Source organism: Lycium ferocissimum, chromosome 10, assembly GCF_029784015.1.
Source record: "Lycium ferocissimum isolate CSIRO_LF1 chromosome 10, AGI_CSIRO_Lferr_CH_V1, whole genome shotgun sequence".
In the NCBI taxonomy this organism is placed as follows: domain Eukaryota; kingdom Viridiplantae; phylum Streptophyta; class Magnoliopsida; order Solanales; family Solanaceae; genus Lycium; species Lycium ferocissimum.
In genome coordinates, this window is record NC_081351.1 from 49,350,315 (window position 1) to 49,377,504 (window position 27,190).

At 33.3% G+C, this 27,190-nt stretch overlaps 2 protein-coding genes across 2 annotated transcripts; both read right to left on the reverse strand.

Moving 5' to 3' along the window:
* Nucleotides 1–738: 738 nt before the first annotated feature.
* Nucleotides 739–3,018, reverse strand: LOC132034178 (aquaporin TIP1-3-like). Its single transcript, XM_059424452.1, has 3 exons — nucleotides 2,767–3,018; nucleotides 2,204–2,451; nucleotides 739–1,263 (listed from the first exon to the last, which is right to left on the reverse strand). The coding sequence occupies exons 1-3, from the start codon at nucleotides 2,897–2,899 to the stop codon at nucleotides 898–900; spliced, it is 747 nt and encodes a 248-aa protein (XP_059280435.1). The 5' UTR covers nucleotides 2,900–3,018; the 3' UTR covers nucleotides 739–897.
* A 21,714-nt stretch (nucleotides 3,019–24,732) lies between these two features.
* On the reverse strand, nucleotides 24,733–25,815 carry LOC132034982 (uncharacterized). Its single transcript, XM_059425304.1, has one exon. It carries the CDS (start codon nucleotides 25,813–25,815, stop codon nucleotides 24,733–24,735), a length of 1,083 nt encoding a protein of 360 aa, XP_059281287.1.
* Nucleotides 25,816–27,190: the final 1,375 nt, after the last annotated feature.

The following is a 27,190-nucleotide window of genomic DNA, read 5'->3' on the forward strand; positions in this document are numbered from 1 at the left end:
GGGGAAGATTCGGCTGGAAGTTTGAGAGTTCCAAGCTAAGAAGAGAAATGAATATTTTAAGAGAAGTGAAAGGGACTGAAGAGAGAGAGAGAGAGAGAGAGAGAGGGGTTTTTGTAGATTTTAAGAGAAGTGAAAGGGACTTAATTAAGTGTATAAGTTTAAACATTCAAACTTTTAAAAATTATGAAATACACCCCATGCCCCCTTTTCTAAACCCTAATCCAAAAAAATAAATGAAAAAGAAAATGAATGGCCTTGTTGCAATTAAGACTTGAGAGTGGCCTCTTTGCCAAATCTCCTCTAGTTGCTTAGTATGTTCATATCGATATCGGTTGATCTTTCTCAAGAATGTTCTTTACTGTAGATTTGTCAAGAGTATGTTACTTTCTTTTTAACAAATTGGGTAAGAGAGTTAGTTGCAATTTCATTGCACCCAAGTGATGTAAGGTTCAAATCTAACTAGCGTTCCTTTTCTTGATTTCCCTTCTCAGCCTTGTTCATGAATCACGGGTCAACCCTTCAAAAAATTAATTAAAAGATTAGAAAGGAAAAATAAAGTGGGGATTTATTTTCATAACCATTCAACAGTCCATGGAGAATTTGTTTTTGCTCCCATGTGATTTCAAAGTGGTCAGAGCAGTACATATGGAAAAATTCCAAAATTAATGTATGCGTCAATTAGCTACCATAACTAAACCATGAAAGCATCAAAGGAAGGTCAATAACAAGATTCTAACGAAGACAACACAACGGGACCTTTATTTCTTTCATCAAAATTTCACAATTAAACAAAAGCTAAGATACTTAGCTAAGATTGATAAGCAAGAGAACAAAACATAACAAGCACAACTTAACAATCCAACAACTAGTTTTAGGAGAGAAAATAAGTTGAAACTCTTAGTGATTAGTGATGGGAAGCTGCTCGTAAACGTTTTCACCAATGAAGATAAGTTCATATACCAACGCAGCAATGGCAGCACCGACGAAATTACCAAGCCAATAGACCCAATGATGGGTCCATATCCCGCTAATCATTGCTTGACCAAAGGCAATAGCAGGGTTCATTGCTGCGCCAAAAAGAGCACCACCACACAAGATGTTGGCACCAACAATGAGACCAATTGCAATTGGGGAAATGATTCCCATGTTACCCTTCTTGGGGTCAAATGAAGTTGCATAATATGTGTAAACAAGGAGGAAGGTCATCACTATCTCGAAAACAACTGCATTCCAAGGTAATTGTGGAGGGTATGGTGATACTTCCTGCACAATTTAATTTACAAATTTAATTAGTTAATATAGATATACGAAAACTATTGATCAAGTCTAGTTTCCCGAAAAACAGTGTATCACGTCATTCGTAGTGAATCGTTTCATTATTTACGTGTGTTGTGTTGATATGTATAACTAGAGTATAAACAACCTTTTATTGGTATCAAATACGGATTAATGATTTAAAAATTATACGGGTTAAGGTTCTGAGTTATTTGGAAGCAAAAAGGTCTATATTTGTCCATATACTATCCCAAATCATTCTATTTTGTCCTTTATTGTACTTTGGTTCATTCATACCCAACTTATTGTTAGAAAAGGTCTTGTATTTTCTCGTCTTGCATTAACAGAGCTCAAGAGTGAAATGAGTACGGGACTTCCATGTGTCCCAGCTCTACATAAAAAGTATCCAAATTACCCCTCAATTTTGTATCAAATTTTAAATTACGCTAAGATTGGAGCTATGTTAGGGGTCGAGAGCAAAATCTAGACTTTTTCCTTACACTAGGGTATATTAGATCAAAAGTTTAACACAAGGAAAATTGCTTAATTTCAGAGAGTACAGGTCCACATATATGATTTTTTTTCCCTACTTTAAATTATGAATTCAAAAGTTAATACTTATATAATGTTTTTCAAAAAAATTCATCGATAACTTTAACCTATATATGTTTTGTTTAAACTAATTATTAATATTTTTTATTTATTTTCACAAAACCCTCAACTTTATGTTTGATTGCTGGATGCCGAAAGCCTTTCCTTGTATGCCTGTGATGCACTATATGTTGGAATCAAAATTATTAAGAGGTCATGCGGAAACTAAGAATTGCAAATCTTGAAGACGATAAATCAGACACAAATAAAAGTATACTAAAAGAGGCATAATATACAACTATTATAGCTAAGTGCTTAGTGAGGGGAGTGGCATTACCAAACCATTAGTAGCAATCTTGAGGAGATAGCAAGCCACAACGGATCCAAGTAATTGAGCAATACAATACATGACACTCCTGAAAAAGGTAATGTGACCTCCGACGAATGCACCAAAGGTAACAGCGGGGCTTGCATGACCTCCAGATATGTTTGCTCCCACTGAAACTGCTGTAAGAAGAGCAAATGCATGGGATATCGATGCCGAAATTAGCCCATTGGCTGGATCTCCAGTCGTGATCATCTTGGCTACAAAACATACCAAAGTGTTAATCGTTACTAATACACAAAGAGTATAAACAACCTTTTATTTGATTACTAATTGATCACCTAAAAGATAACTACACACACAATATATATATATGCTCATAATAATTAAATAGAATCAATAACCTAAAAGTAAAATAGGTGCCATGTTATAACAAATAATAGAATTGCATTGATAGTGTAAATAATTAACTTACACTATCAGTATATACGTCAATTACATACACAAAATGTACGTTATCAACATATATACAATTAACTTATTATGCCTTTAATACCCAACTTGGTTAAACTTACAGAAAACTAAGGCACAGCCTTCAGCGGGAAAAACAAAAGTAATCACACAAATAAATTCAGCTAAGGCAGCCTTAAGGGCATCATGCTTGGTAATTTCTCTAAAATTTCCAATGGCGATTTTTGAAATCGGCATTTTTTTTTTTCTAGAATAAGAAAATGTTTATGAGTTAACTTCTTCTACTATTTATTTTTTGTAGCGCTTGTTGCATGCTTTGTTTCCAAATAGGCCTCTTTATATAAGGTACTAAGAGCATGGGTATGCTCAAAATTAAATAAAAAAACTCAGTCCCTATATGTATAAAACATAAAATAGAAAAAAAAAAAAAAAAAAGGAACTAAGACTGAAAAGAAATAGTAGTGGAGAAAAGTTCTGAGAATTTGGAAGGGAATTTACCTAATCAACTTGTGATTCTTTTAAGATATGTATATTCGGATAAGGAAAGAGGTAAGGGAGTGGCCTGATGCTTTACTTTGTAAGAGTATTTATTCCTTAGAATTGAGTATGCAAAGCTTAAGTAACTATACAAACAACAACAACTTACCCAGTATAATGCCACAAGTGGGGTCAGGGAAGGGTAGAGTGTACGCAGACCGTACCTCTACCTTGGCAGGTAGAGATGTTATTTCCGACAGACCCTCGGCTCAAATAACACGTAAACAACATCAGAATAACAAGAAAACTAAAACAGAGCTTAAGTAACTATATATACGAAAAAATCTATGACACACACTAGTCTCTCGGCACGTGCGTTGCACGTGTATGCCGAGTTAAGTAATACTATACAAATTTTTAAACAATAAATATATTATTAAAATAATAATTTAAGTTAAAAATTATGCATTAAAAAATATTAATTTCTGTGAATGATCAATGTGAATCGTCGTACAGTGACATGTCTATCGTGGTCAAAATGATTGGATATCATTTGAAGCAACGAAGACGAACAAAAAGATTTAGTTAGATACATGTGATTTTCTTTACTTATTTTAATTTTAATAGGCACAAATATGTAATGATCAAGCATCTCTAATCTTATATTTCTTTATAGGCGATATTACTGATGTATATTCCTTTTCACTCTTGGTAATGTCATTCTCAATGATAAAATATTTTTGGCGGTCGTTGTCTTCTTCATACATTGGTCCTCATGCTGGTCCTGCGTTTATATTTTTCTCTTCAATTTCAATTGCACCAACTTTTTCAATGTCGTATATCTTCTCTGCAATTAAACATCTTCCAAGTTGATCACCATTTTTTTTTAAATCAATTTTGACAAGAAATGTGAAAGATTATCCTTACTCAACACTAGTCTGCGATAATTTTGGGTTCTTCTTTCGGTACCAAAAGACGTACTACGTTATTTTGAACGTATAATTTACTGAAACCATTATAATTCCTTACTTGATATATTTCTTAACAACTAAATGAAAAGATAACTAAATAACATCACAGAGCACAGGCCATTGCTACCCCTTTTTGCAACGTAGCAGTCCCCATGCTACACTCCTTTTGTAATGACTCCATTTTGAGTTTGAGTCAATCCTCTCATAGCAATAGGCCAATAGGCAACACGACCTTGTAATAGACGGGGCTCCCTGTACCACTTAAGTTTTGCTAATATAATAGATGACCTTTAATTTGGACCACAAAAAAATTATTTTGAAACTTCAAAGAGTGTAACGTTACTACGTTATTTAAAATTATACACCACAAGTTTTAAATGAAATCTAGAAAATCATACGTAAATAAATTATTAACTCATCTACTGATATACGAAAATGTAGAAAAACAAATAAAAAAAATATGAGTTTCACCCTTTACTCATCGACAACACTTTCGATGCTGCAATGAGTACGTGCTGTAGTATTATTTACAAAGTTCACTTTTTTGTAGCATCTCTTGCAAGTAGTATATTATCATTTTTGGGATTTGTAGCTTTTTTAGACATTGAATTTATCAATATATTACTAACATTTATAGCAAATACTACGGAATTCCCTTCGCAAACTTCACATAAAATGTAAATTAAGTATAATCTAAAAGAGAAGAATTTACTAATGAATATAAATATTTTTGATATACTATCATTGTGTGTTGTATCTCTAACATCATAGAGCTATAACAGGTTTTGTTGATCAGTTTTTGTAGCATCTCACCATCTTTTTGTGCTAGTTGACCCCATAAGTTGACACTTCAACGATCATCCTTAAATTTTACAATTAAGCATTATATTAATTAATTATATTAGGTACCTTCAATTCTATCGTTTAACAAACGTTTATGATAATTAATGAACAAGTAAAATAATTTCAAACTTACTCATATATAAGTTTTATTTATTTTTTCATTTTATTAAGTATCACATTTTCAACCCCTTCAGCCACTTTTCCTTGCATTAATCTGTTATGGAAATGTAAATTACGAACTAAATGCTTGTGCTGCTTGCGCTATTGTTTCCTAACCATTAGGAGCCTGTTTGGATGTGCTTATTGCTTTTAACTTATATATAAGCCAAAAGCCACAAGTTAGGAATTCTAGCTTATGCCTTTTGGCTTATTTTTATTGTTTTGCCTTAAAAATAAGTACTTAATAACACTTTTTTTATTTTACCCAAACACTACAAAAGTGCTTAAAACTATTTTGGCTTAAAAGCACCTAAAATAAGCCAATCCAAATAGGCTCTAGATAGATGATGGATAACTAGGGGTGGGCATAGTTCGGGCCAACCTGAAATTCGAATTTTTTGAATTTTTGATTTGGATTTTTGGATGATGGATTGGATTGCGGATTTTATTTTTAAAATTTATGGATTTCGGATTGATATGAATTTAGTACTATGGACATTTGGATATCCGAAAAATTGAAATTTTTATACCTTATATTCTACTCTACCCATATTATATGTGCCCAATATGCCAATGATACTAATAAATCCAATTTTGAAAGGTCTAATAGATTAATACCCTACGAGTTACAACCCTACCCATTATAGTAATAAGTCCAAATGCTGAATTTTCTACTAAATCAAATATAATATAGGGTTTTTCTAACATTTGGATACAATCTTATAATTATTTTATCTTGCATTGCCTAAAATGCTTTTTGCATGGCAAGTGCCACTGTGCCAAGTGATCGAACTAGCTCAAGTTATCCGAGAAATTCTTTTCTTTCGCATGTTCTTACTATTACAGAGCAATTAAGATCTAGATTTTCCTCCGTGGAACTCACACTTTAAAATATTCTAGAGGAAGATCTACTTTTGAATTTATGTTGAAAGTATCTCAACTGCATTGGATTTTAGTTCTATGGTTTCATATTATGTTGAGACAAGTAACTTGATAACTGGAGCACATGAATTTCGTTAAAAGTAGGCGTCTTAAAGGCTCAAAAGTCAAATCCGAATATCCAAACCGATAAATCCGAATCCGAACTTAAAAGATCCAATCCAATCCGAGCTTATTTGGATTGGATTTGGATTGTAATTTCTTCAATCCGAAAATCGAAAATCCAAGCCGAAATTTTTATATCCAATCTGATAGCCTGAACGCCCACTCCTATGGATAATTGTCCTAACTTTAAGCAAATTTAGACCAATTCAAATTATTGAAAATAATCGAGAAGTAAATTAATACTCCATCCGGTCCCTATTTATATGGTAAGAAATCACTCACCCCTAGCAAAGTAAGAAGTGTTTTTACTAAATTACCTTTAATTAAATAATACCAATTTAATATGATTTCGTGATTATGTAAAAATTCACTTGTCTAAATAAAGGTTAATATGAAAAGGAAAAAAAACTAATTAATACCTTTTTATTGTGTAAAAAATAATTTATTTTGGATTAAATATAAAAGCTAAAAACACCATAATAGACGAAGATGAATGAACAAAATAAGATGTTGCTGACGAATGAGAGGCAGATATACAAAGCTGTTTTTAGCTTGAACAATGTAATACTGTCCGCGAAGGAGAATCTTTTGATCCGATATCTTAGTACAAAGCGGGAAAGATGAATACTATTGCCTGCCCGAAAATTATTGTTACTTTTTTAATCCTTTAATTGCTTTTTGCACTACATGTAGAGTTACAGAGGATCTATTATACATATAAGAACCTTTTCCTTTTCTTTCTAAGCATGATTCCACCATTTAATTACATTTTGTCAATGGTTGCTGTCATAAAGTTATTTCAATTAGTTATTGGTATTATATGTTGGAGACCTCACAACTGGAATCGAGAATGCTCTTTAAATAATTGTGAACGCAGAAAAGCTAATTTGATAAGTACAACAAATAGATTATATTATGTGCTAGGGTATCCAAAAGTTATTAGATTCCATGTGGATAATTTATAAACTTTTAGGAAGTGGGTTGATGCTCCAGTCATATAACTTTGTAAACTTTCAATTGCATTTCTATTTTCATTATCAGTGTATTGTATATGACTATGACAATTTATAACTTTTAGTCTATCAGATCTTGCAAATAAGATGTTCTAACTTAGTTGCAATTCAAACAAGTACAAACTAAAAGTAGCACTCAACAACTAACGACTTACTAACAACTAACAACAACATTCTGTACTAGATTGATGCATCTCTCTAACTCTTCATTAGGACTGTTGCCGACTTGCTTTACAATGACTAGAAATTAAAGTTACAGGTTGTTAACGGCGAAATGAGAAAGTGAACTAAGCAAATGGTTAAACTATCGGGACAAAGGATTGGTGGCAACGCAAAGTGCTCATGTTGTTTTTATAGTTGGAAGTATAATTGGGGGTGGAGTTCTTTCTAGAAAGGTTCTGCAAAATATCTTTTCTATCAATTTATCTGAGAAACCATTAGTTCTCTGTTATAAAAGTTGTCAACTTTATTTGTTCAACATCAACAATATTCCTTCATGATTCTTCATTTTTCCTGATTCATGTTCATCTACATTAAGTAATTCTTCCATAAGTTATAGGAGTAATTATTATGGTTTAAAACAAAGTTCTCCAATCACATTTATTATATACATGACCTTTATTTCTTTATTGAAATACTAGCAAAACTTATTTTGTTATTACTTTTCTTTATCATTATCCGTGCATTGCGCGGGTACGTATACTAGTTGCATTTAAAAAAAAAAAAAAACTGCTATAAAATACATAAATTTTCTTACCTATACTGCTTAACTTCTCCAGAAGGATATAGAGTGGCAGATGATCCCATGAACAGGTTTTAAGTTATTGGTCTTTTACGTTCTCTTCAATTCAAAAGGAAAAGTTTGGTTGTTCTTTGAAAGGTGAAAAGGACCAAATTGTGGCTAAAACCGAAAGAATTCTAGCAGGAATCTATTCATTTTAGTGAGAGTGTTGTCACACGCGCACACATATATAAAAGTTCCAACTTATCTTCGGTTGCTATTATAGTCATATCTGACAAAAGTTTTAGAAAGAACACGTAATGATGAAAGCTTAGTGTGCCATCCCATCCAATTTTTTACTTTCACATTAAATTTGCCATTTTTAAGACCATTCTGTGGGGATTGCTTTTTAACTTGCCATTTTTAAAACTATTCTGCGAGGCTTACTTTTTTTTTTTTTTTTTTTTTTAATTTTTATTTTTTTACTATAAAGAATAGAAAGTTAACTTCAGCCTCTTAGCATATGAATTTTCCAAATAAATTATTCATTTATCATTGATCTTTATGTTTTGGGTCCGGTTAATTTCTAATTAAAGAGAGCTTTAATTTCCTACTTATATAGATAGATTGATTTTTCGGATATATATATATATATATATATATATATATATATATATATATATATAAGCATCCACCACTCGGGTGGGTATTTTATTAATAATAAAGCTTATACACAATATCCAAATAAAAAACATAATCCAAAATAAAACAAAAGGAAAAGATCTAGAAGCACAAAAAGTGTGGACAAGAAACCTCAAAAGTCGGTGCTTCTCCAAAATGAATCCGGCCAGTCAAGCTCCGATCGGTGACGAGATAGTCTAGTAGCCAAGGTAACCATCCTCTTGTTTGAATTTCCAGCTCGAACTTCTTAATCTTTCAACTTGAAGAGCATGTGAATGATCTTATTAAATTTCATTACTATGAATTACTCTTTTAAAACTTCACTATCTCAGAGTCGGACTTTGTTAGAGTAGATTTACCAATAAAGGAACTAATTTTTCATCTAAGGTGATAAAATCAGTCTTCCACGGTATCTATGCAGCTAGATCTTGTATATTTTGTGGAAGTAGTACTTGAAAATCTTTGAATGATGCTAATTATATGCCCCTCTAGGCTCTCACCGTGGACTTAGCTAACAAAATCAATAGAAGAATGCGTCTAGAATCAAATAAGCTAAATCATACAAAATACCTCTTTATAGCTGCATATATCCTATGGAACAAAGATACCTTAGGTAAACCACTTTTGGTCTTCAATGTATACTTACAGAGTTGCACACCTACATGCTCATCTAGTATTGATATCACTTCAGTAGGATGAGCAAAGCTAATACCACACACTGAAGCAATGCCAATACCGGATTATACACTATATTCGTGCAAAATCCTTATAAGCTTAATCCCTTGCATTACTAATCTTTAGATTAGGCATGTCCGTTTGTCCATGTTGAGAACTTTCCTCCTTGCACTAGGCAATTCAGAAAAAGAATGAATCTTCAAAGTACCTGCAAAATCAAAAGCCATGTTAGTTAATAAGTCTGCAGTGTGTTGCCTTCCCTGTACACATGTTGAATTTTCACCTCACACATCTCCTTTATTCTCCTTATTCTATCAACATATGATACAATAACCCAAGCAACCACCCACTCTCCCTCCATTACATTTTTAAGTAGCAAAGAATCAGTTTCCACAATCAAAGGAAGTTATTGCCAATCAATACTATACTTCATCCCCTCCATAATTGCCCTAGCTTCAGCAATCACATTTGTGGACTCTCCAGTTGTCTCACTTTGAGCATAAACTAAATCCCCTGGCCAGTTTCTAACACAAAATTTATCCAGGATTGCCTCTTGATGTCCCATCAATATTACACTTAAACCATCTATCAGGATGAAACTTCCAGTACACAACCTTGGTTATAATTCTAGGCTTATAGCTATCTAGCATTGCTATTATTTCAAGCCATAGAAAAGGAATATTATTAAGCCATGAATATCTTATTTTCGTCAAATAAAATAAACTATTATTCACTTCATGCACCACCCTTCTAAAGCTGACCCATCCTCCATATCTTATAGTATTTCTTCTCTTTCATAATTCCCAAATAATCATAGCAGGAATTGCTTGCACAATAGGTTTCAATTTTTCTCCACACTTTGCCCTCCAACAATATCTGATAACTTGATGAAGTTGAACCATATTCACCTACAAACCTGCTGCCTGCAAAAATGCTTTTCATACCTCTCTTGCAAAACTGCTACCAAGAAATAGATGTTGCATAGTTTCTGCATGATGAGACTCACAACAATAACATCTAGAGACAATAAGAATCCTCATTCTTCTTAAATTATCATCCGTAGGAATTATGTGTTTCCGGAATCTCGATATCAAAAAGGAAACCTTGAAAGGTATTCTTTTAATCCACAAATGATCAAAATCCTCATCTTCCTCTCCTCTATTTCTCATGATGTTCCATGCACTATTTAAGGTGAATTTTCCCGTAGTAGTAGGCATCCACCATGGTCTATCCCATGTTCCTTGTAGCTGCTCAACATGAATATCCTCCTTAATATGCTCCACAATCTCATTAGGAAATGATTGTTGTACAAGAGTAATATTCCACCTCCCATTCTCTATTAATTCTGCAACATCATTGAGATTCTCTTTGATATGAAATCATCTGGAACCACATGGTATAAGACATCCAACTTTGTCCAGTTTTCATGCTAAACATTTGTTGTTCCTGTTTTTATTTCCCACCATATCTCATGCTCTATGTCTTCTCTAGCTACAAGCATTTTTTTCCACACCTGAGACCCTTCTTTCTACTGAACTAAATTAGGATACTCCTTCTTACAATACTTATTCCACATATAATTAGCCCATAATGAATTTGTAGTTCTAAATCTCCACCAAAATTTTGAAAATAAAGCATTGGATACATCAAATAGAGACTTAAAACTCAAACCACCTTCTTTAGTTGGAAGGCATAAATCTTTCCATGCTTACCAATGTCTGCTTCTACCCTCATCCTTGTTGCTCCAAAAAAATCTAGCAAATATCTTATGAAGCTCATTTAACACACATTTAGGAGGTACTAGAACAGATAGCAAGTGCACTAGCATAGTTTGCAATACACTTTTTATAAGAACTGATTTGCCTTCAAAAGACAACAATTTACCTTTCCAAGAAATGCAGTCTTCCTTTAACTTTCTTAATCAGGCCAGAATAGTATTCTTTTCTTTTCCTAGCATGAAAAATAGGACATCAAAGATAAGCTAAAGGAAAATTCTCCCTTGAGAAACCAATGATGTCCCCAACTGTTTGAATGATCCCATTTCCCACCTTGGAATACAAATTGAAGGAACTCTTATGTTTGTTTATAAGTTGACCAGAAATCTGCCCATAATCTTTCAAAATTTTCATCACTCTCTTTAAAGACTCGGATGAGATGATGCAAAGATGATAGTATCATCAACATATGCCAAACGATTTAGTGGATTAGACCATTTTGGCATTCCATATCCAATGTAATTATGATCATCAAATAAGGAATTTAAAGCTCTAGATAACACCTCAGCTACAAGTTTAAATAAAATTGGGGACAAAGGATCCCCCTGCTTGACCCCTCTAGAGGATTTAAAGAAACCTATGGCTTGATCATTCAATAAAATAGAATACCAATTGTTAGAGATCAATCCCCAAATGAGATTTGATAAAGTGTTTAGCAAATCTCGTCCTCCTTAATACATGTAACAAATACTTCCATGAAGCCCTTTCATAGGCCTTGCCCATATCCAAATTAATAATCACATTAGTAGGTTTACCCTTAGTTTTGATATCATACACAATCTCCTGAGTAAGAAGAATGTTCTCAAAGATGCTTCTACCTTTAACAAAACCAGATTGATTAGAGGAAATCAATGATGGTATAATTTTTTTCATTCTACCATAAACCACCCTTGATATAATATTATTGATAAAATTGGAAAGGTTGATAGGTCTCAAATCTAAGAAAGATTTCACAGGATGCTTCTTAGGGATAAGCACAAGATTAGTGTGGGTGATAGCTTTAGAAAGTTCTTTTCCATCAAAAAAAGATAGAATCACCTCATACACATCATTCTCAATAATATCCTAACAATGTTGATAAAACAAACCTGTAAACCCATCTGGCCCACTAGCATTATCCCCGCTAAGGCAAAAAACAGCCTTCTTAACTTCCTCAAGTGAAGAATAGGAACATAGTTCCATATTATGCTCATGAGAAACCATGGAAGGAACATACTTAAGTATATCAAAATCTGTAGCATCATTATCCTGAGAAAACAACTTTTTAAAGAAGTTGATAGCTTCTTCAAATATTTGTTCCATAGAGTCCAGCCAATGACCTCTTCCATCATTAATACCTTTGATCATTAAGTTCCTTCTCTTTCTATTCACATAATTATGAAAAAAGGCAGTATTTCTATCACCTTCGGCATACCAAGAGATACCTGCCTTTTGTTTCCAATATTGTTTCTCAATATGAAGATATTGGTTCATTTCTCCTTGAGCCTTCTGAAGGACAATTCTATTCACAACACTAGGATCCTCTTCAAATAATGCTTCTTTTATCTTCACAACTTCTTCTCTTAATGCAAGTTGTTAGAAAATGTCCCCAAAGTATCTTTACTCCATTGTGATAACACCCCCTTAAGCTTCTTTAATTTCAACTTAAATTTCAAGTATGGGGTCCAGGACCTCCTGAACTCCAATTTTGTGTAATCAGCTCCTTGAAAGATTCATGATTAATTCAAAGTTAAGAAACCTAAATGGTCTGCTGAAAGAAACACTTCCATCTCCACAAGTTAATAATAAAGGTGCGTGATCTGACCCTGTTCTGGATAGATGTTCCACCTCTATGTTTGCAAACAAATTCTGAAAATACTGATTCATGACCACTCTATCAAGTCCCTTAAAAATGCAATTTGCAGCTGATTTACCATTCCACCAAGTAAATTGACTCTCTTTAAAACCCATATCAACTAACTCACATGAGTTTATACAAAAAGCAAAATCTTCACTCTTATTCAAAGTAGCTGGCAGTCCACAAAACTTTTCTTCCTCAGATAATACTACATTAAAATCACCTCCTACCATCCAGGGCAACTCCATAGAACTTCCTAAATGATATAAGTTATCCTATAACTCTAGTCTTTCACCTGCCACACACTTAGCATATACAAAAGTAGCAATGCAGTCTGTGCCTATATCCTGATGATATAATTTTAGAGTTAATTGCTGATCAGTATTCATTAGATTTTCATTTGAATTGTTGCATTAATGAAACCCCAAATCTTTCCATTAGCATTGGCAATCACCTCTTCCATCTCCAGGCTCCTCCTATACTTCTGAATATGTCTACAATTTTTAAATGGCTCCATTAAAGCAACAATAAAACATTTGTGTTGTCTTTTTAACATGACTAGCCTTTGAAAAGCTTTCTGAGTATTTACTAATCTGATGTTCCAAATTAAGGCCTTCATCATCACTTATGCTTTGTACCTGCACCTTTCCTTGTTGAAAACCTCTTGGATTGACCAACTTCTTAGTTCTTACCCTTTTTTTTTTTTCACTTTTTGAAAACTTCTTTGGAGATATATCTACAACTCTGGGCACATTTTGCACAAGATTATTATTATTTGCATTCTCCTTGTCATTTAGTTTTTTTGAACTATCTTCTTTTGTCTTCTCTATCTCTTCATTTGTCACTATGTGTGACACTATATCTTGCAACTTTGTAATTGGAGATGTTTTCTCTTTGTCTGCTGACTTTACTTAACTTTTCTCTGCAGATAATTTGTCACTTGAATTTTTCTTTGTGCTGCAGGAATCTTCAATCTGAGGACAAACCTTTAAAGCACCTATGCAAGCTACCATCAGGTCAGTCTCATTAACCTTCATCTTTCCATCAGTCTGACCATGAGGATGTTTATCAGGTGGCTTTCCTTTCTCATCTTCTATTTCCTCTTCTTAAATGTCTGTTATTTCTTGGATCATATAAAATAGACTCCCCCTCATTGCCCCCATAGTGAGTCCTAGTAGTATCAAAAGAGTCTTCTGGTAGAGAATCTTGAGACTCTCCTTCCTCAGTTCCTTCAACTTCCTCAATTTTGTCATTCCATTTTCCTTGAGATACTTCTTCGGTTGTAACATTGAGTTGATCTGCATTAGTCACCTCTGCTGTCGTTTAGACTTCCATCCTCTCCTTACAAGTCACTTCTTTAGGATCTTCCCCCATTCTTTAGAACTTTGTTGATCACTTATATTGATACTTGACCTGTTGTTAGTAGTGTCCTCCCTCTTATTGCTTTCTGATGGAATGGCTAAACAATGTCTACCATTCATATTATCATTGTTTTCCTCTATACCCGCTGTCTGATTTTCTTTATGCAATGACTTGTCACCAGTTTCCTCTATTGTTGGACTGCCATCCCCTTTATTCTTTGATTGGACATTTGTGTTATTGATCTTTTCTTCTTTTTTAGAAAAAACGTTATGTTGTACCTTATCAGACTTATCAAACTTATCAGTCTGATCCTCCTTGCTACCATTTTCCTCCCCTTGAAGTGTCTCTGAGTGAACTTCAATGACCACATTGCTATCCTCATGCTTAGGGCTGGGCATAAAATACCGAAAATCGAATTACCGAACCGAACCGGCTATTTCGGTATTTCGGTATTCGGTAATTCGGTATTCGGTACTAAAATATAAAATTTAATATTTCGATTTCGGTATTCGGTATTTATAATTATACCGTTCGGTAATTTGATAAATACCGAATACCGAAATTAATACCAATACGTGTACAGCCTAAAGGAGTAAAGGGCTAAAACATTTCAGGCCCAGTAGTCCAGCCCAAACATTTCAAGTCCAGCAGCCCAAACATTTCAAGTCCATTCGTTTCACAATCTTTTCATATTCTGTGAATTCTTTATAAACTGCATAATATATTGTCATTTCATTTCACTTCTACAATACCTTCTATGTGTCAAATATTTATCATTGATCAAATTGTTTCAGCCTTAAATCAATTTGATGTCCAATCTTGTGGAAAGAAAGCTAGAAATAATGTTGAAGCTATTGTTGGTTTATGGACTTTGAAGCCTTAAATCAATTTGATGTCCAATCTTCGCTTTGCAGCTTATTTAAGCGGATCTTATTTGGTTGCCAATGCGCTTTCTTTTAAAAAAATGGTATTACCGAATACCGTGCTACCGAACCGAAATTTGATTTACCTATTCCCGAATTACCGAACCGAAGTTTGAAAGTTCGGTATTTGGTATATACTTTCAATTACCGAATACCGAATTACCGAACCCGAACTTTAAAAATACCGAACCGAATACCGAACGCCCAGCCCTATTCATGCTCTTCCTCCTCTATAAGGGCCTCAAATTGGTTTTTTCATTTGTACAACATTGTTATTAGTGACTCCTGCCTTGCTACTCTCTTCAATCTTCTGATTCCTGTCTTGTTGACCCTTCAATGTATTACTGGTCTGCCCAGTAATAGCCACCCTGTTATCTTTCTTGGGATTCTAAACACCTTGATTTCCAACCCATTTCCTGCTTGATATCATCCCAGCAGATGATTTTAAAGGATTTGATTGTCCTTTGTTCTTGATCACCTTCCCTTTGTCCTTCTCTTTGTCTCCACCTGAATTGCTTTGTTTGTACTTGTTTTCTCCTTATCTTGCACTCATTCTTGTTATTGTTGTTGCACTTGAGAGAGGTCCATACAACTGGTATTATGTTCCTCTAACTGACCTTACTTGTCCTCTTCTTTATAAGCAAACTCTGGATGAATTATCGTACATTCATCTTCATTATGTCCTTGTAATCTACACTTTTTGCAATATTTTGGTAGGTACTCATAATAAATCTTCACATCTATTGTTCTACTACTCAGAGTTTGCTCATCCTAATGTCCATCCTAACTTCAGTTGCCAGATCTGATAACAAATCAACTAAAACTTTAACCCTAGCATAACTAGGTCTAGTTTTATTGATTGTAGCCAGATCTAAATGAATAGGCTTGCCCACTGCTGAAGCAAGAGTAAATAAAGCTTCCTTCACAAAGTAAGTTGGCAATAAATTAGGAAAAGAAATCCATTCCATTGTTCTAGAGCTTTCCTCATCAACCTTAAACTTAGAATCATATATAAGTGGCTTCATTTGGTATGAATATCCTTCCCTATCAATCAAAAAGTAAGCAGGTTTAGAAGTTAGATTGATAAAATCTTCATTCAAAATCTGATGAGCACATGTCTCTTTCTAAAGAACCTGACTCTACATTCCCCCTTTATTCCACATTGTTTTGGAATTATTGTGCACAATTGCTCAATATATGGCAACCCATAAGAAAATTTTCCTACAACTGCAAGCTTTATTTCTTCCAAAGCCTCCATTCTTGCCACTTCATTCTCCGTCCACTTCACATATGGTTTGCCTTGTAGCATTGTAATCTATTTTATGGGCACTGAGTAGATTACTTATATCGATTTTAATTTATCGTTTATAAAAAATATAAATAAAAACGCTCTCTTCTCTCTCCTTCTATTTTCATGCAGAACCCTAATACGCAGATCTTGATCATCCATCCATGGCCTTGACAGTTGTTGGTCAGTCATTTGTAGTTGCTGATCAGCAGTTGATTTCTACTCAGCAACACACTGGAGAGCCTTTAGAACCAGCCTCTAACAAAATCCAATATGCTTTACTCTTCAAACCTGAAACAATGAACATGTAAGATCAAGCAGCTCAAAATATACTAATCAATAATCACCTCAAAAATTTCCTTCTCTCCTAGTTAGCGTGTCATGTCATTAAAGTTCTTCTTTTTAAATAACAAATATATTTAACTCATTAAACCCATTTAATCAAACTCATGTCTTATACCCGATCAAACCTGAGCAAATTAAAAACCGGTAAAAGAATCAAACCATACTTTCTATTAAGCAACTCTTTTCAAATCTAAGATTTTGTTTGTCTCTATTCAAATATATTATATTTCTGTTTAAATTAATATTTAAGTAGTTTTATCTTTCTATTCATCTTTAGATCCTTTCAACTAGCATATTTTTTTCACATTAAACAACATATATTCCACATTAATATGGACACAAAGATTACTTTAGTATAAGCTTAACTCTTTTTTATTATTATTATTATTATTTATCAAGGTTCCACCTTTATGATGGAGGAGTTAGGAATGACCCCAGCTTGTTCATTCCAAAAATGATAATCACATGGAGGAGGACATAAATCTTAGCCTCCGATACATAGTATATACGTTTAACTTTTAAAAATCTAATTGAATCGTATATTTTAAAAATAAAGTTAGTGTAAATTTTTTTCTTTATATTTTGAGTTATTAATCCTTAAAAATGTAGTGTGTAATTTTTTGATATTTCATTTTCATATCATCGAGATCTTTTAATTTCTCATGTCAAAGGTATAAATATTTTTATTGATATCATATTTATTTTAAAATATTATATTATTACGCAAAGAACACAAATATATTCTTAGTCGATTCCATGTTAAGATATAGATATCTCAACTTGTCATGTTATAAATATCTAGCAATATATTAATCTAAAGCCCTAAAGTAACTCATATTCAAAAAATCATATTTTAATTTTAATTTTTAAATCTTTGTCTTTAGATTTAAAAACTTCATCTTTTAATGTAAATTCATTTATATTACATGCTAGTTCGTTCCAATGCCGCATTTTAATCGGATTTTTTTTTATCGAGTATAATGTATGAGTTTGGTTAAATGGGTTTAATGAGTTAAATAGGCATAATATTAATTTATTTAAAAAAAAAAAAAAAAAAGGAGTTCATAATGTGTCATGCCAATTAGGAGAGAAGGATGCTTTTGAAATGTTTAGTATATTTTGAAAAAAATAGTGATAGTTGAGTGATTTTATTATACTAAAAGAAACAAAAGTGATATTTATAGGCAATTTTTCAAGCTTGGGTGACCATCTAAGGAATTAACTCATGGGAGGGGGGAGATGGGATCCGGCTCCTTTTCATTTTCCATTGTCTCCATTTTCCAAGTTACATACTCTGTTCGTTCACTTTTACTTGTCACGTTTTCGCTTCTGGAGAGTCAAATTACATGAACTTTGACCAACATTTCAAGATGTATTTTTTCATCGTATCAGTTTGAGAAGATTGCAACTTAGGAGTTGTATTTTTTTGAATAGTTTTCGAACATCTGAATTTTAATTTTACAATATTAAATTAATCTAGTTCAATTTAGCTTCAAAAATCATAAATTAAATTGACTCTCGAGAAGTAAAACATGATAAGTAAAAGTGAATGGAGGGAGTACATACTTAATCGAATAACATACAAAAGGCAATCTACCACGCTATATGCTTGGTTTTTATCATTTCAGGTTTGATTTGATATTTATGTACCCTTTAAAGTTTTTTTTTTTTTCTTTTCAAATACTAGCTTTTATATTTTTCAAAGTACAAATATAATTCTAATGTGTTAACTTTATTTCATTTAATCGTCAGGGAAGTTCTATCCAACATCAATTTCATGAGGGGAGATCTGATTACTCTGAGCTACAATTTTTTTTTATTTCAATCAAATATAATTCCAGTGGTGAAAAAATGACACTTTTTAAAGACTATTTTTTTGTGAAACATGTTAATCTAACAGATACAAAAAGTAAATGCAGCATGATATGTTTCATTAAGTTTTGAAAGATACTAAAGAAGATGACATTTGAATATTCTAGTCTAGGAATTACTACTATATAGAAGACCCATGCTTCGTCGTCAGTCACTCTTTAAAAAAAAAAAAAAACATGCACCCCATATTAAAAAATCAAACAATATTCATGTAATTCTCAAAGTATCCTCATTAAGTCAATAATGGTGGATTCATTGCCACATGCGTATCAACCTATTAGTAAGAGCAAATGAAATTATTGTACAGCAAAAAACATGGACCCCATATTATTGCTTTTCTTTAAAAGGTTAAGTAGCCAAACCATACAATTTCCTTTCTTTTCTTATATTAGCCTGAGATCTAATCTAGATATTTAACTGTTGTATTTGCTATTCCGCCATGTCATTTATTTGTTATGTTTACTAAAATAAATATACTTAAAATATTTATATTTTAAAATAAGATAGAATTTAATTACTTTTTCATTTTTATTCTTACTCTAATAAATGTGAAAAGAGATTAATGTGGTAAAAGAAAAAATAATGTTAAATGGAGATCAAATAATTAATAAGGTAAATTAGTCAAATTATAATTCTAATTAACGTTTCCTTAAAAAGCTGTGCAAAAGACAACATGACAAGTAAAATGAGCTAAACCAAGAATATTTACCAAAAATTAAAAAATAGTAGTTCTTCGTTTAAATAGAAAATCAAATTTCTACTTTGTTTCGTTTTAAACATGCAAAATTAATTTAATAATTTGAATTAGAATTATCCAAATCAAAATTTGATTAAAAAAAATAATAAGTATTGTTTAGGTCCAATCTACATACATTAACAATAGAATATTTTACACCTTTAAATTAATCGAATGAAAATTCAAAGTATCAACTAATGCTTAAATATTGATATTGTTTTATCTCAAAGATAGGAAAATAGTTTCCTTTTAAACAAGTCTTCTTTTTTAAAAAGTATTAATAAATTTTTGCCAACTTTGTATTCCTAGCAAACACTAATATAATAAAGTTTTGGATACGGAGCACAAACTATAATGTTATATTAATCGTGTTTTGAACATAGTATATATATGCATAAAAACAGTGTCAACTTACGTATGTTTATTAGCAATATAAAATATATATATATATATATATATATATATATATATATATTATCACTGTCCAAACACAACTACATACACATACATACGCTATAATTCAAAGTGTTGGGCCCGTGGTGCCGTGTAGTTACTACTATATAGAAGCATGGGTTAAACCCATGCTTCGTCGTCAGTCACGGACCAACAAAAAAAATAGGTGGGCCCCATACTAAAAACACCAAGCAATATTAAAAAAAAAAAAAAAAGGAAAAAAAGTGGACCCCACCATCTCCAAACTCATGTAAAAAAAAAGTGGACCCCATATTAAAAAAATCAAGCAATATCAAAAAAAAAGTGGACCCCATATTAAAAAAACAAGCAATGTCAAAAAAAAAAAAAAAAAAAAAAGTGCACTCCATATTAAAAATCAAACAATATTCATGTAATTCCCAAAGCATCCCCATTAAGTCAATAATAGTGGATTCATTGTCACATGCGTATCAACCCATTAGTGAGAGCAAATGAAATTATTGTACAACAAAAAATATGGACTCCATATTATTGCTTTTCTTCAAAAGGTTAAGTAGTCAAACCATACAATTTCCTTTCTTTTCTTATATTAGCTTGAGATCTAATCTAGATATTTAACTGTTGTATTTGCTATTCCGCCATGTCATTTATTTGTTATGTTTACTAAAATAAATATACTTAAAATATTTATATTTTAAAATAAGATAGAATTTAATTACTTTTTCATTTTTATTCTTACTCTAATAAATGTGAAAAGAGATTAATGTCATAAAAGAAAAAATAATATTAAATGGAGATCAAATAATTAATAAGGTAAATTAGTCAAATTATAATTCTAATTGACGTTTCCTTAAAAAATCATGCAAAAGAAAACATGACAAGTAAAATGAGCTAAACCAAGAATATTTACCAAAAATTTAAAAATAGTAGTTCTTAGTTTAAATAGAAAATCAAATTTCTACTTTGTTTCGTTTTAAACATGTAAGATTAATTTAATAATTTGAATTATAATTATCCAAATCAAAATTTGATAAAAAATAATAAGTATTATTTAGGTCCAATCTTTTTTTTTTTTTTTGGAAACCACTAAGTAATTACTTAGTGGAGGGATATTATTAATAAATAGTAAAGAAGTTCAACAAGAAAAATAAAGAAACAACAGCTAAAGCAACTGGACCGGGTAAGGTCCAGCCCAAAAACAACAACAAAAAGTATCAGCCGACCATCACTTTCCCTTTCTACTCAATTAGGAAATTTTTAGAGAGGATGTCTTCACTGAAGTGAACCTACTGCACATCCACCATAGTTGAAAGATCTAGCTTTCCGATATGGATCTACGTTATCTTTGCACCTCCAAGCTCTCACCGGTGCAGCAAACCCATATCCGAGGAGTTAAAGCTTAGATAAACCAGATCTTCGTCCTTCAGGTAAAATGTGCTCCTAATCTTTGCTTTTCCTTCATATGAGTAAAGAACGATTGCTATGTCCGCTTTTAGCTAGGGGTAACTTCGATTTATTGAAAAAACCGCTAATATGCTGCCTGAGTGTGTCGATGTGTGTACCGCGTTGATTGTTGTTGTTGTACTCTTTCATCTTCTCAATAGTCCCAAGCTGATGTTAGTTGATCCACAGTCCTCAAATTACAGAAAATATAGACAATTAACTCGATAATTTAACTAGATAACTTTTTACACTTGCTACGACTAAGTATCCTCTTTTAACCATGAAAGGGTGAATTTCAGATTCTAAGCAATAACATTCATAGTATATAACGTACCCAGAAAAATACAGAGTTAATTACCTCATTATTGATTCTTTGACCAACAAATTGCTCTTGAAATGACTGTAACTTTGACTCTGTTTCACACTTATTAACTCAGCTTCAATGGAATGAGCTAAAGCTAATACCACCATTAAAAGCTTTGTCAATATTTGTGTCACAAAGTCAAGGTACACCAATAAGTTCTGCATTCTTAGCATTCCTGATCCTAAGATTGGGGACTTGATGTTTGTTCAGATTTAAAATCTTCCTTCCTGTACTAGGTAATTCCGCAAATGAGTTTAAAGCTTTGTGTACCTGCAACATCAAAAGCTAGGTTAGTTAAAAAGTCTGCCAGTGTGTTCCCCTCTCTGTATACATGTTTTTTTATCACATTAAACTCAGCCTTCATTTTTCTAATTCCCTCCACCTCTGTGATGACACACCATGGTATCTCCCATACACCATCAACCACATTCTTCATTAGTAAAGAGTCTGTTTCCAAGATCAATGGGTGTAGTTCCTGAGTCACACAATACAACAACCCTTTCGTCATAGCTCTTGCCTCAGCAAAAACATTAGAGTTAATCCCCAGTTCCTTACATTCTGCATAAATCAAATTCCCCTGCCAATCTCTCACACAAAAACCATAAGAACTAGGCCCAGGATTACCCTTAGATGCCCTATCAGTATTACACTTGTACCAACTCTCATTAGGCAATCTCCAGTAAACAGTCTTAGTTATCAGAATAGGCTTATAACCTTCTAAAAATGCTACCGAAGGCCAAAGAAAAGAAACATTTTTCAGCCATGGATATCTGATTTTTGTTAGATAGAACAGGTTCCTATTCACCTCATCTACTACTTTATTAAGGCTCACCTTTCCTCCATGTTTAATAGTGTTCCTTCTCTTCCACAACTCCCATGTAATCATAGCAGGCATTGCATGTAAAATAGGCTTGAACTTTTCTGCACACTCAATCTTCCACCAAGTTCTGATAACCTGATAAATCTAAACAAAATTCATTTGAATACCCACCGCTTGCCTAAACACATTCCACACCTCTGAAGCAAATTGACTAGTTAAGAAAAGATGTTGGATATCCTCCTGTTGTGGAATAGCATAACAATAACACCTTGAAACCACAGGAATCCTTATCCTCCTTAATGTACCATCTGCAGGTAGGATAGATTTCCACAGCCTCCACAGAAAGAATGAAATTTTGAATGGCACACCCTTAATCCACAAATGTTTAAAGTCTGCTACTTCCTGCTTCCTCTGCCTCAATATGTTCCATGCACTATTTACAGTAAATTTTCTTGTGCTATTAGGCATCTACCAAGGTCTATCCCAGTTTCCTTCCAACTCCTCTATATGGATTTCTGCCCTGATGTGCTCCACTATGTCTGTTGGAAAGTATTGACTAAGCAAATGGTCTTTCCAACCACCTTCCTCTATAAGTTCTGCCACATCTTGTAAATCTTCATTTAAGGGGGAATCAATAGGAACTACATAAAGTAGAGCACCCAATTTGGTCCAATTCTCATACCAAACATTAGTAGTACCTCCCTTAATCTGCCACCAGATCTCATGCTCCATTTCTTCCCTAACTTGGAGCATTTTCTTCCAAACTTGAGTCCCCCCCTTTCCATTGAACCAATGTAGGAATTTCTTTTTTGCAATACTTATTCCACATGTAGTCTGCCCATAAAGAAGATGTGGTTATAGATCTCCACCATAATTTAGCTAATAAGGAATTAGATACATCAAAAAGAGATTTAAATCTTAATCCACCTTCCAACGTAGGAACACATACATCCTTCCAAGCAATCCAGTGTCTACTCCTTCCTTCTTCCTTGTTACTCCAAAAGAATCTAGCAAAGATCCTAGGTAGCTCATTAATTACACATTTAGGGGGTGCAATCACTGAAAGGAGATGAATTGGCATGCTTTGAAGTACACTACTGATTAGTACAACTTTTCCTCCAAAAAATAGTAACTTTCCTTTCCAAGAGTGTAGTTTTCCTTTCACTTTCTTGAAAAGATCAGCATAATAAATTTTATTTTTCCTGGAATGGCAAATAGGACACCCTAGATAAGTGAATGAAAATTGCCCCTGAGCAAAACTAGTGATGTCCTCCACTGACTGAAACAGATTACTGCCCACCTTAGAGTACATATTAAATGAACTCTTGGAATTATTGATTAACTGCCCAGAAGTCTATTCATATTTCTTCAATATCTGCAAGATTCTCCCTAGAGAGTAAGGATCAGCAATAGCAAAAATAATTGTATCATCAGCATAGGAGTCATCCCATACCCAATATACTTGTCATCATCAAATAAACCATTTAGTGCCCTTGAAAGTACCTCTGCTGAGAGTAGAAATAAAGCAGGGGAGAGAGGATCCCCTTGTTTCACTCCTCTAGAAGAATGAAAAAATCCAGTAGCTTGTCCATTTAGTAGCACAGAATAGCAATTGTTCTCTATCAACCTCCTGATAAGAATGATAAGATGCTCTGTAAAACCCATCTTTCTTAACACATACATTAAATACCTCCAAGAAACTCTGTCATAAGCCTTAGCCATATCCAATTTGATAATCACATTTGCAGGCTTTCCCTTTATCCTAATATCTGAGACTATCTCCTGAGTGAGCAATATATTCTCAAATATACTCCTCTCTTTTACAAACCCTGATTGATTTGAAGAAATCAATGAAGGTATAATGCTTTCCAATCTGCCATGTAAGACCCTTGAAATCACCTTATTAATTAAATTAGATAAACTGATAGGTCTCATATCTGAAAATGTTTGCACAGACTGTTTCTTAGGAATTAGAACCAGATTTGTATGAGTAATGGATTTAGGAAGTTCTTTACCATCGAAGAAAGCCAAAACTACATCATGGACATCATTTCCGACAATATCTCAACATTGCTGATAAAATAAGCCTGTGAAACCATCTGGTCCACTAGCACTGTCCCCCCTCAAAGCAAACACTGCCCCTTTGACCTCCTCTTTAGTTGGATAAGAACACAAAGCCACATTTTGCTCATGTGATACCATTGCTGGGACATGTTGAAGGATTTCAAAATCTTCAGTATCACCCCCTTGCTTGAATTGATTGCTGAAAACTTCATCCTCTTCTGAGATCTATTCCACTGAATCCAGCCAAACCCCATTATCATTCTGAATTCTCTTTAACTGCAATTTTTTCCTTTTGCCATTAACATGATTATGGAAAAAATTGGTGTTTCTATCTCCTTCAATGAACCAAGTAACACCTGCTTTCTCCTTCCAATACTTCTCTTCAATAATTAGATACTTTTTTAGCTCAGCTTGTGCCTTTTGAAGAACAATTCTATTGATAATGCTAGGATCTTCTTCAAACAATTGTTCCTTCACCTTAACCACCTCTTCCCTAATAGATAATTGCTTAAAAATATCCCCATAAGTCTCTCTGCTCCATTTAGATAAAGCCCTTTTAAGATTCTTTAATCTCTGTTTAAATGCCAAGAAAGGTGTCCCCACAAATTTTGTCTGCCAATGTTGCTTAACCACCTCCTTGAAAGACTCATGTTGAATCCAGAAATTCAAAAACCTAAAAGGTTTCTTCATATTGATAGCAATTTCTCCATAAGATAATAATAAAGGGGAATGATCAAACCCTGTTCTGGTCAAATGTTCCACTTCTATTTGGGGAAATACTTCCTGAAAATGGGAATTTACCATGATTCTATCCAACCTTTTGAAAATGCAGTCCTCTGCTGCTCTACCATTCCACCAAGTGTATGGACTCCCTTTAAACCCCATGTCAAATAAGTCACAAGAATTTACACAAAAAGCAAAATCTTCAGTTTCATTCAGAGTTACAGGTGCACCCCCAAGTTTCACCTCATCTGATAATATAACATTAAAATCTCCTCCAATCATCCATGGTATGTTCATAGAACTTGTAATTTGATACATGTCATCCCACAATGCTTGCCTCTCTCCCTCATCACACTTTGCATAGACAAAAGAAACTATGATATCTTTCTCTATGTCTTGGTGATTGATCTTCAAGGTGATTTGTTGTTCTGCATCCATTAAGAATTCCCATTGTACTGTAGCCTCCATAAAAACCCAAATTTTACCATTCCTATTAGCAATAGCATTCTCCATGCCAAGTCTTCTTTTATATTTTTGCAAATTTCTACAATTCTGAAAAGGTTCCAATAGAGCACTATGAAACATTTGTGTTGATTTTATAAGTTGATGAGCCTCTGAAAATCCTGTTGAGTGTTAACAGACCTAATGTTCCAAATTAGAGCTTTAATCATCATTTAACTTTTGAAGAAGCAGTCCTCTTTGAAGTTCTCTTGGTTTGAATAACCTCCTGAACTTTATGTTTCTTTCCACTCTTAACTAGAGCCTTTGGTGATAAACCAGCTTCTCTAGCTACTTTGTGAATATTGTTGGCTCTGTCTTCCATTCCTTTATCTTCCTCTACTTGCTGAATCCCTTCTGAAACTTCTTGCGTTTCAGTTTGAGATACTTTATGTGATACAATATCCTGAAGACTGGAATTAGGATGTGGAATCTTGTGTTGTATTGCTAAATGACTCTGATTATTGATTGTAGGCACTTGGTTCTCCTTTTTAGCATGCTCCAGCAACTCTAATGAAGAACTATCAGCAGCCTTCTTGTTTAAATCAATCAACATGTGCTCTTGTTCTTGACTGACTTTTGCAAATTGGAGTTTGGTAGAATCTGTGCCAGTTTCTTTACTTATTGTATTTGTAATGATTTCATCATGATTGCTCTGCTGATGGTTAAACTCAGCCCCATTAACTACATCTGCCTATGCACAGTTATTGTATATCCCTGGATCCCCATCTGGTGGTTTCCTCTCAATTATCTTATTTCTCCCATTACTAATCTCCTGATTGTGGCTCTACAGAATGATCCTTTTTGCTATCTGATTCCTTTGAAGAGGATGCACAAGTGGAACTCTCCTTTGTAGCTTCCTCTCTATTCTGAGCATTGTTGTTCCCTATCTTTATCATCTTCTCTATGGGTAAATCTTTTAGTTCTTTGGAGGAATCTCCATGTGAAGTGCTTTCCTTTGTCTGCACCTCCTCTGTATCCTCATTCTTCTCCTCAGTACCCTCAGGCTCTTCCACCCTATCCCCCCATTTGGTCTGCTTCTCCCCTTTATCTGACACAGTTTCACTTATGCCTTTTTCCTGTTGTTGCACTTCTTCACTTCCAGTTGTTATGCCCTTTTCCTGTACTTGCACTTCTTCGCTGATTTTTGCACTATCTGTTTTTCCAAAATCTACATTTGTATTGTTGCCCCTAGCTTCCTCCTCTAATCCTTCATTATTTGGTGACTGTTCTTCCTTGTCCTCATCATCCCTTTCATCAGTCAAAGCATCAAACTTATTTTGAGTTTGAATGGGAGGACTTGTTTGACTTTCAGAAATAGCAAGCTCTTTCCCTTTTCGTGTCTCCTTAGTATTTATTCTGTTATCCTTTATAGCATTCCAGGTCTGCCAATTTCCAACTACTTTTCCACTTTTCAAAATCTTAACAGGATAATTTTTTCTGTTTCCTTGATGATGATTCT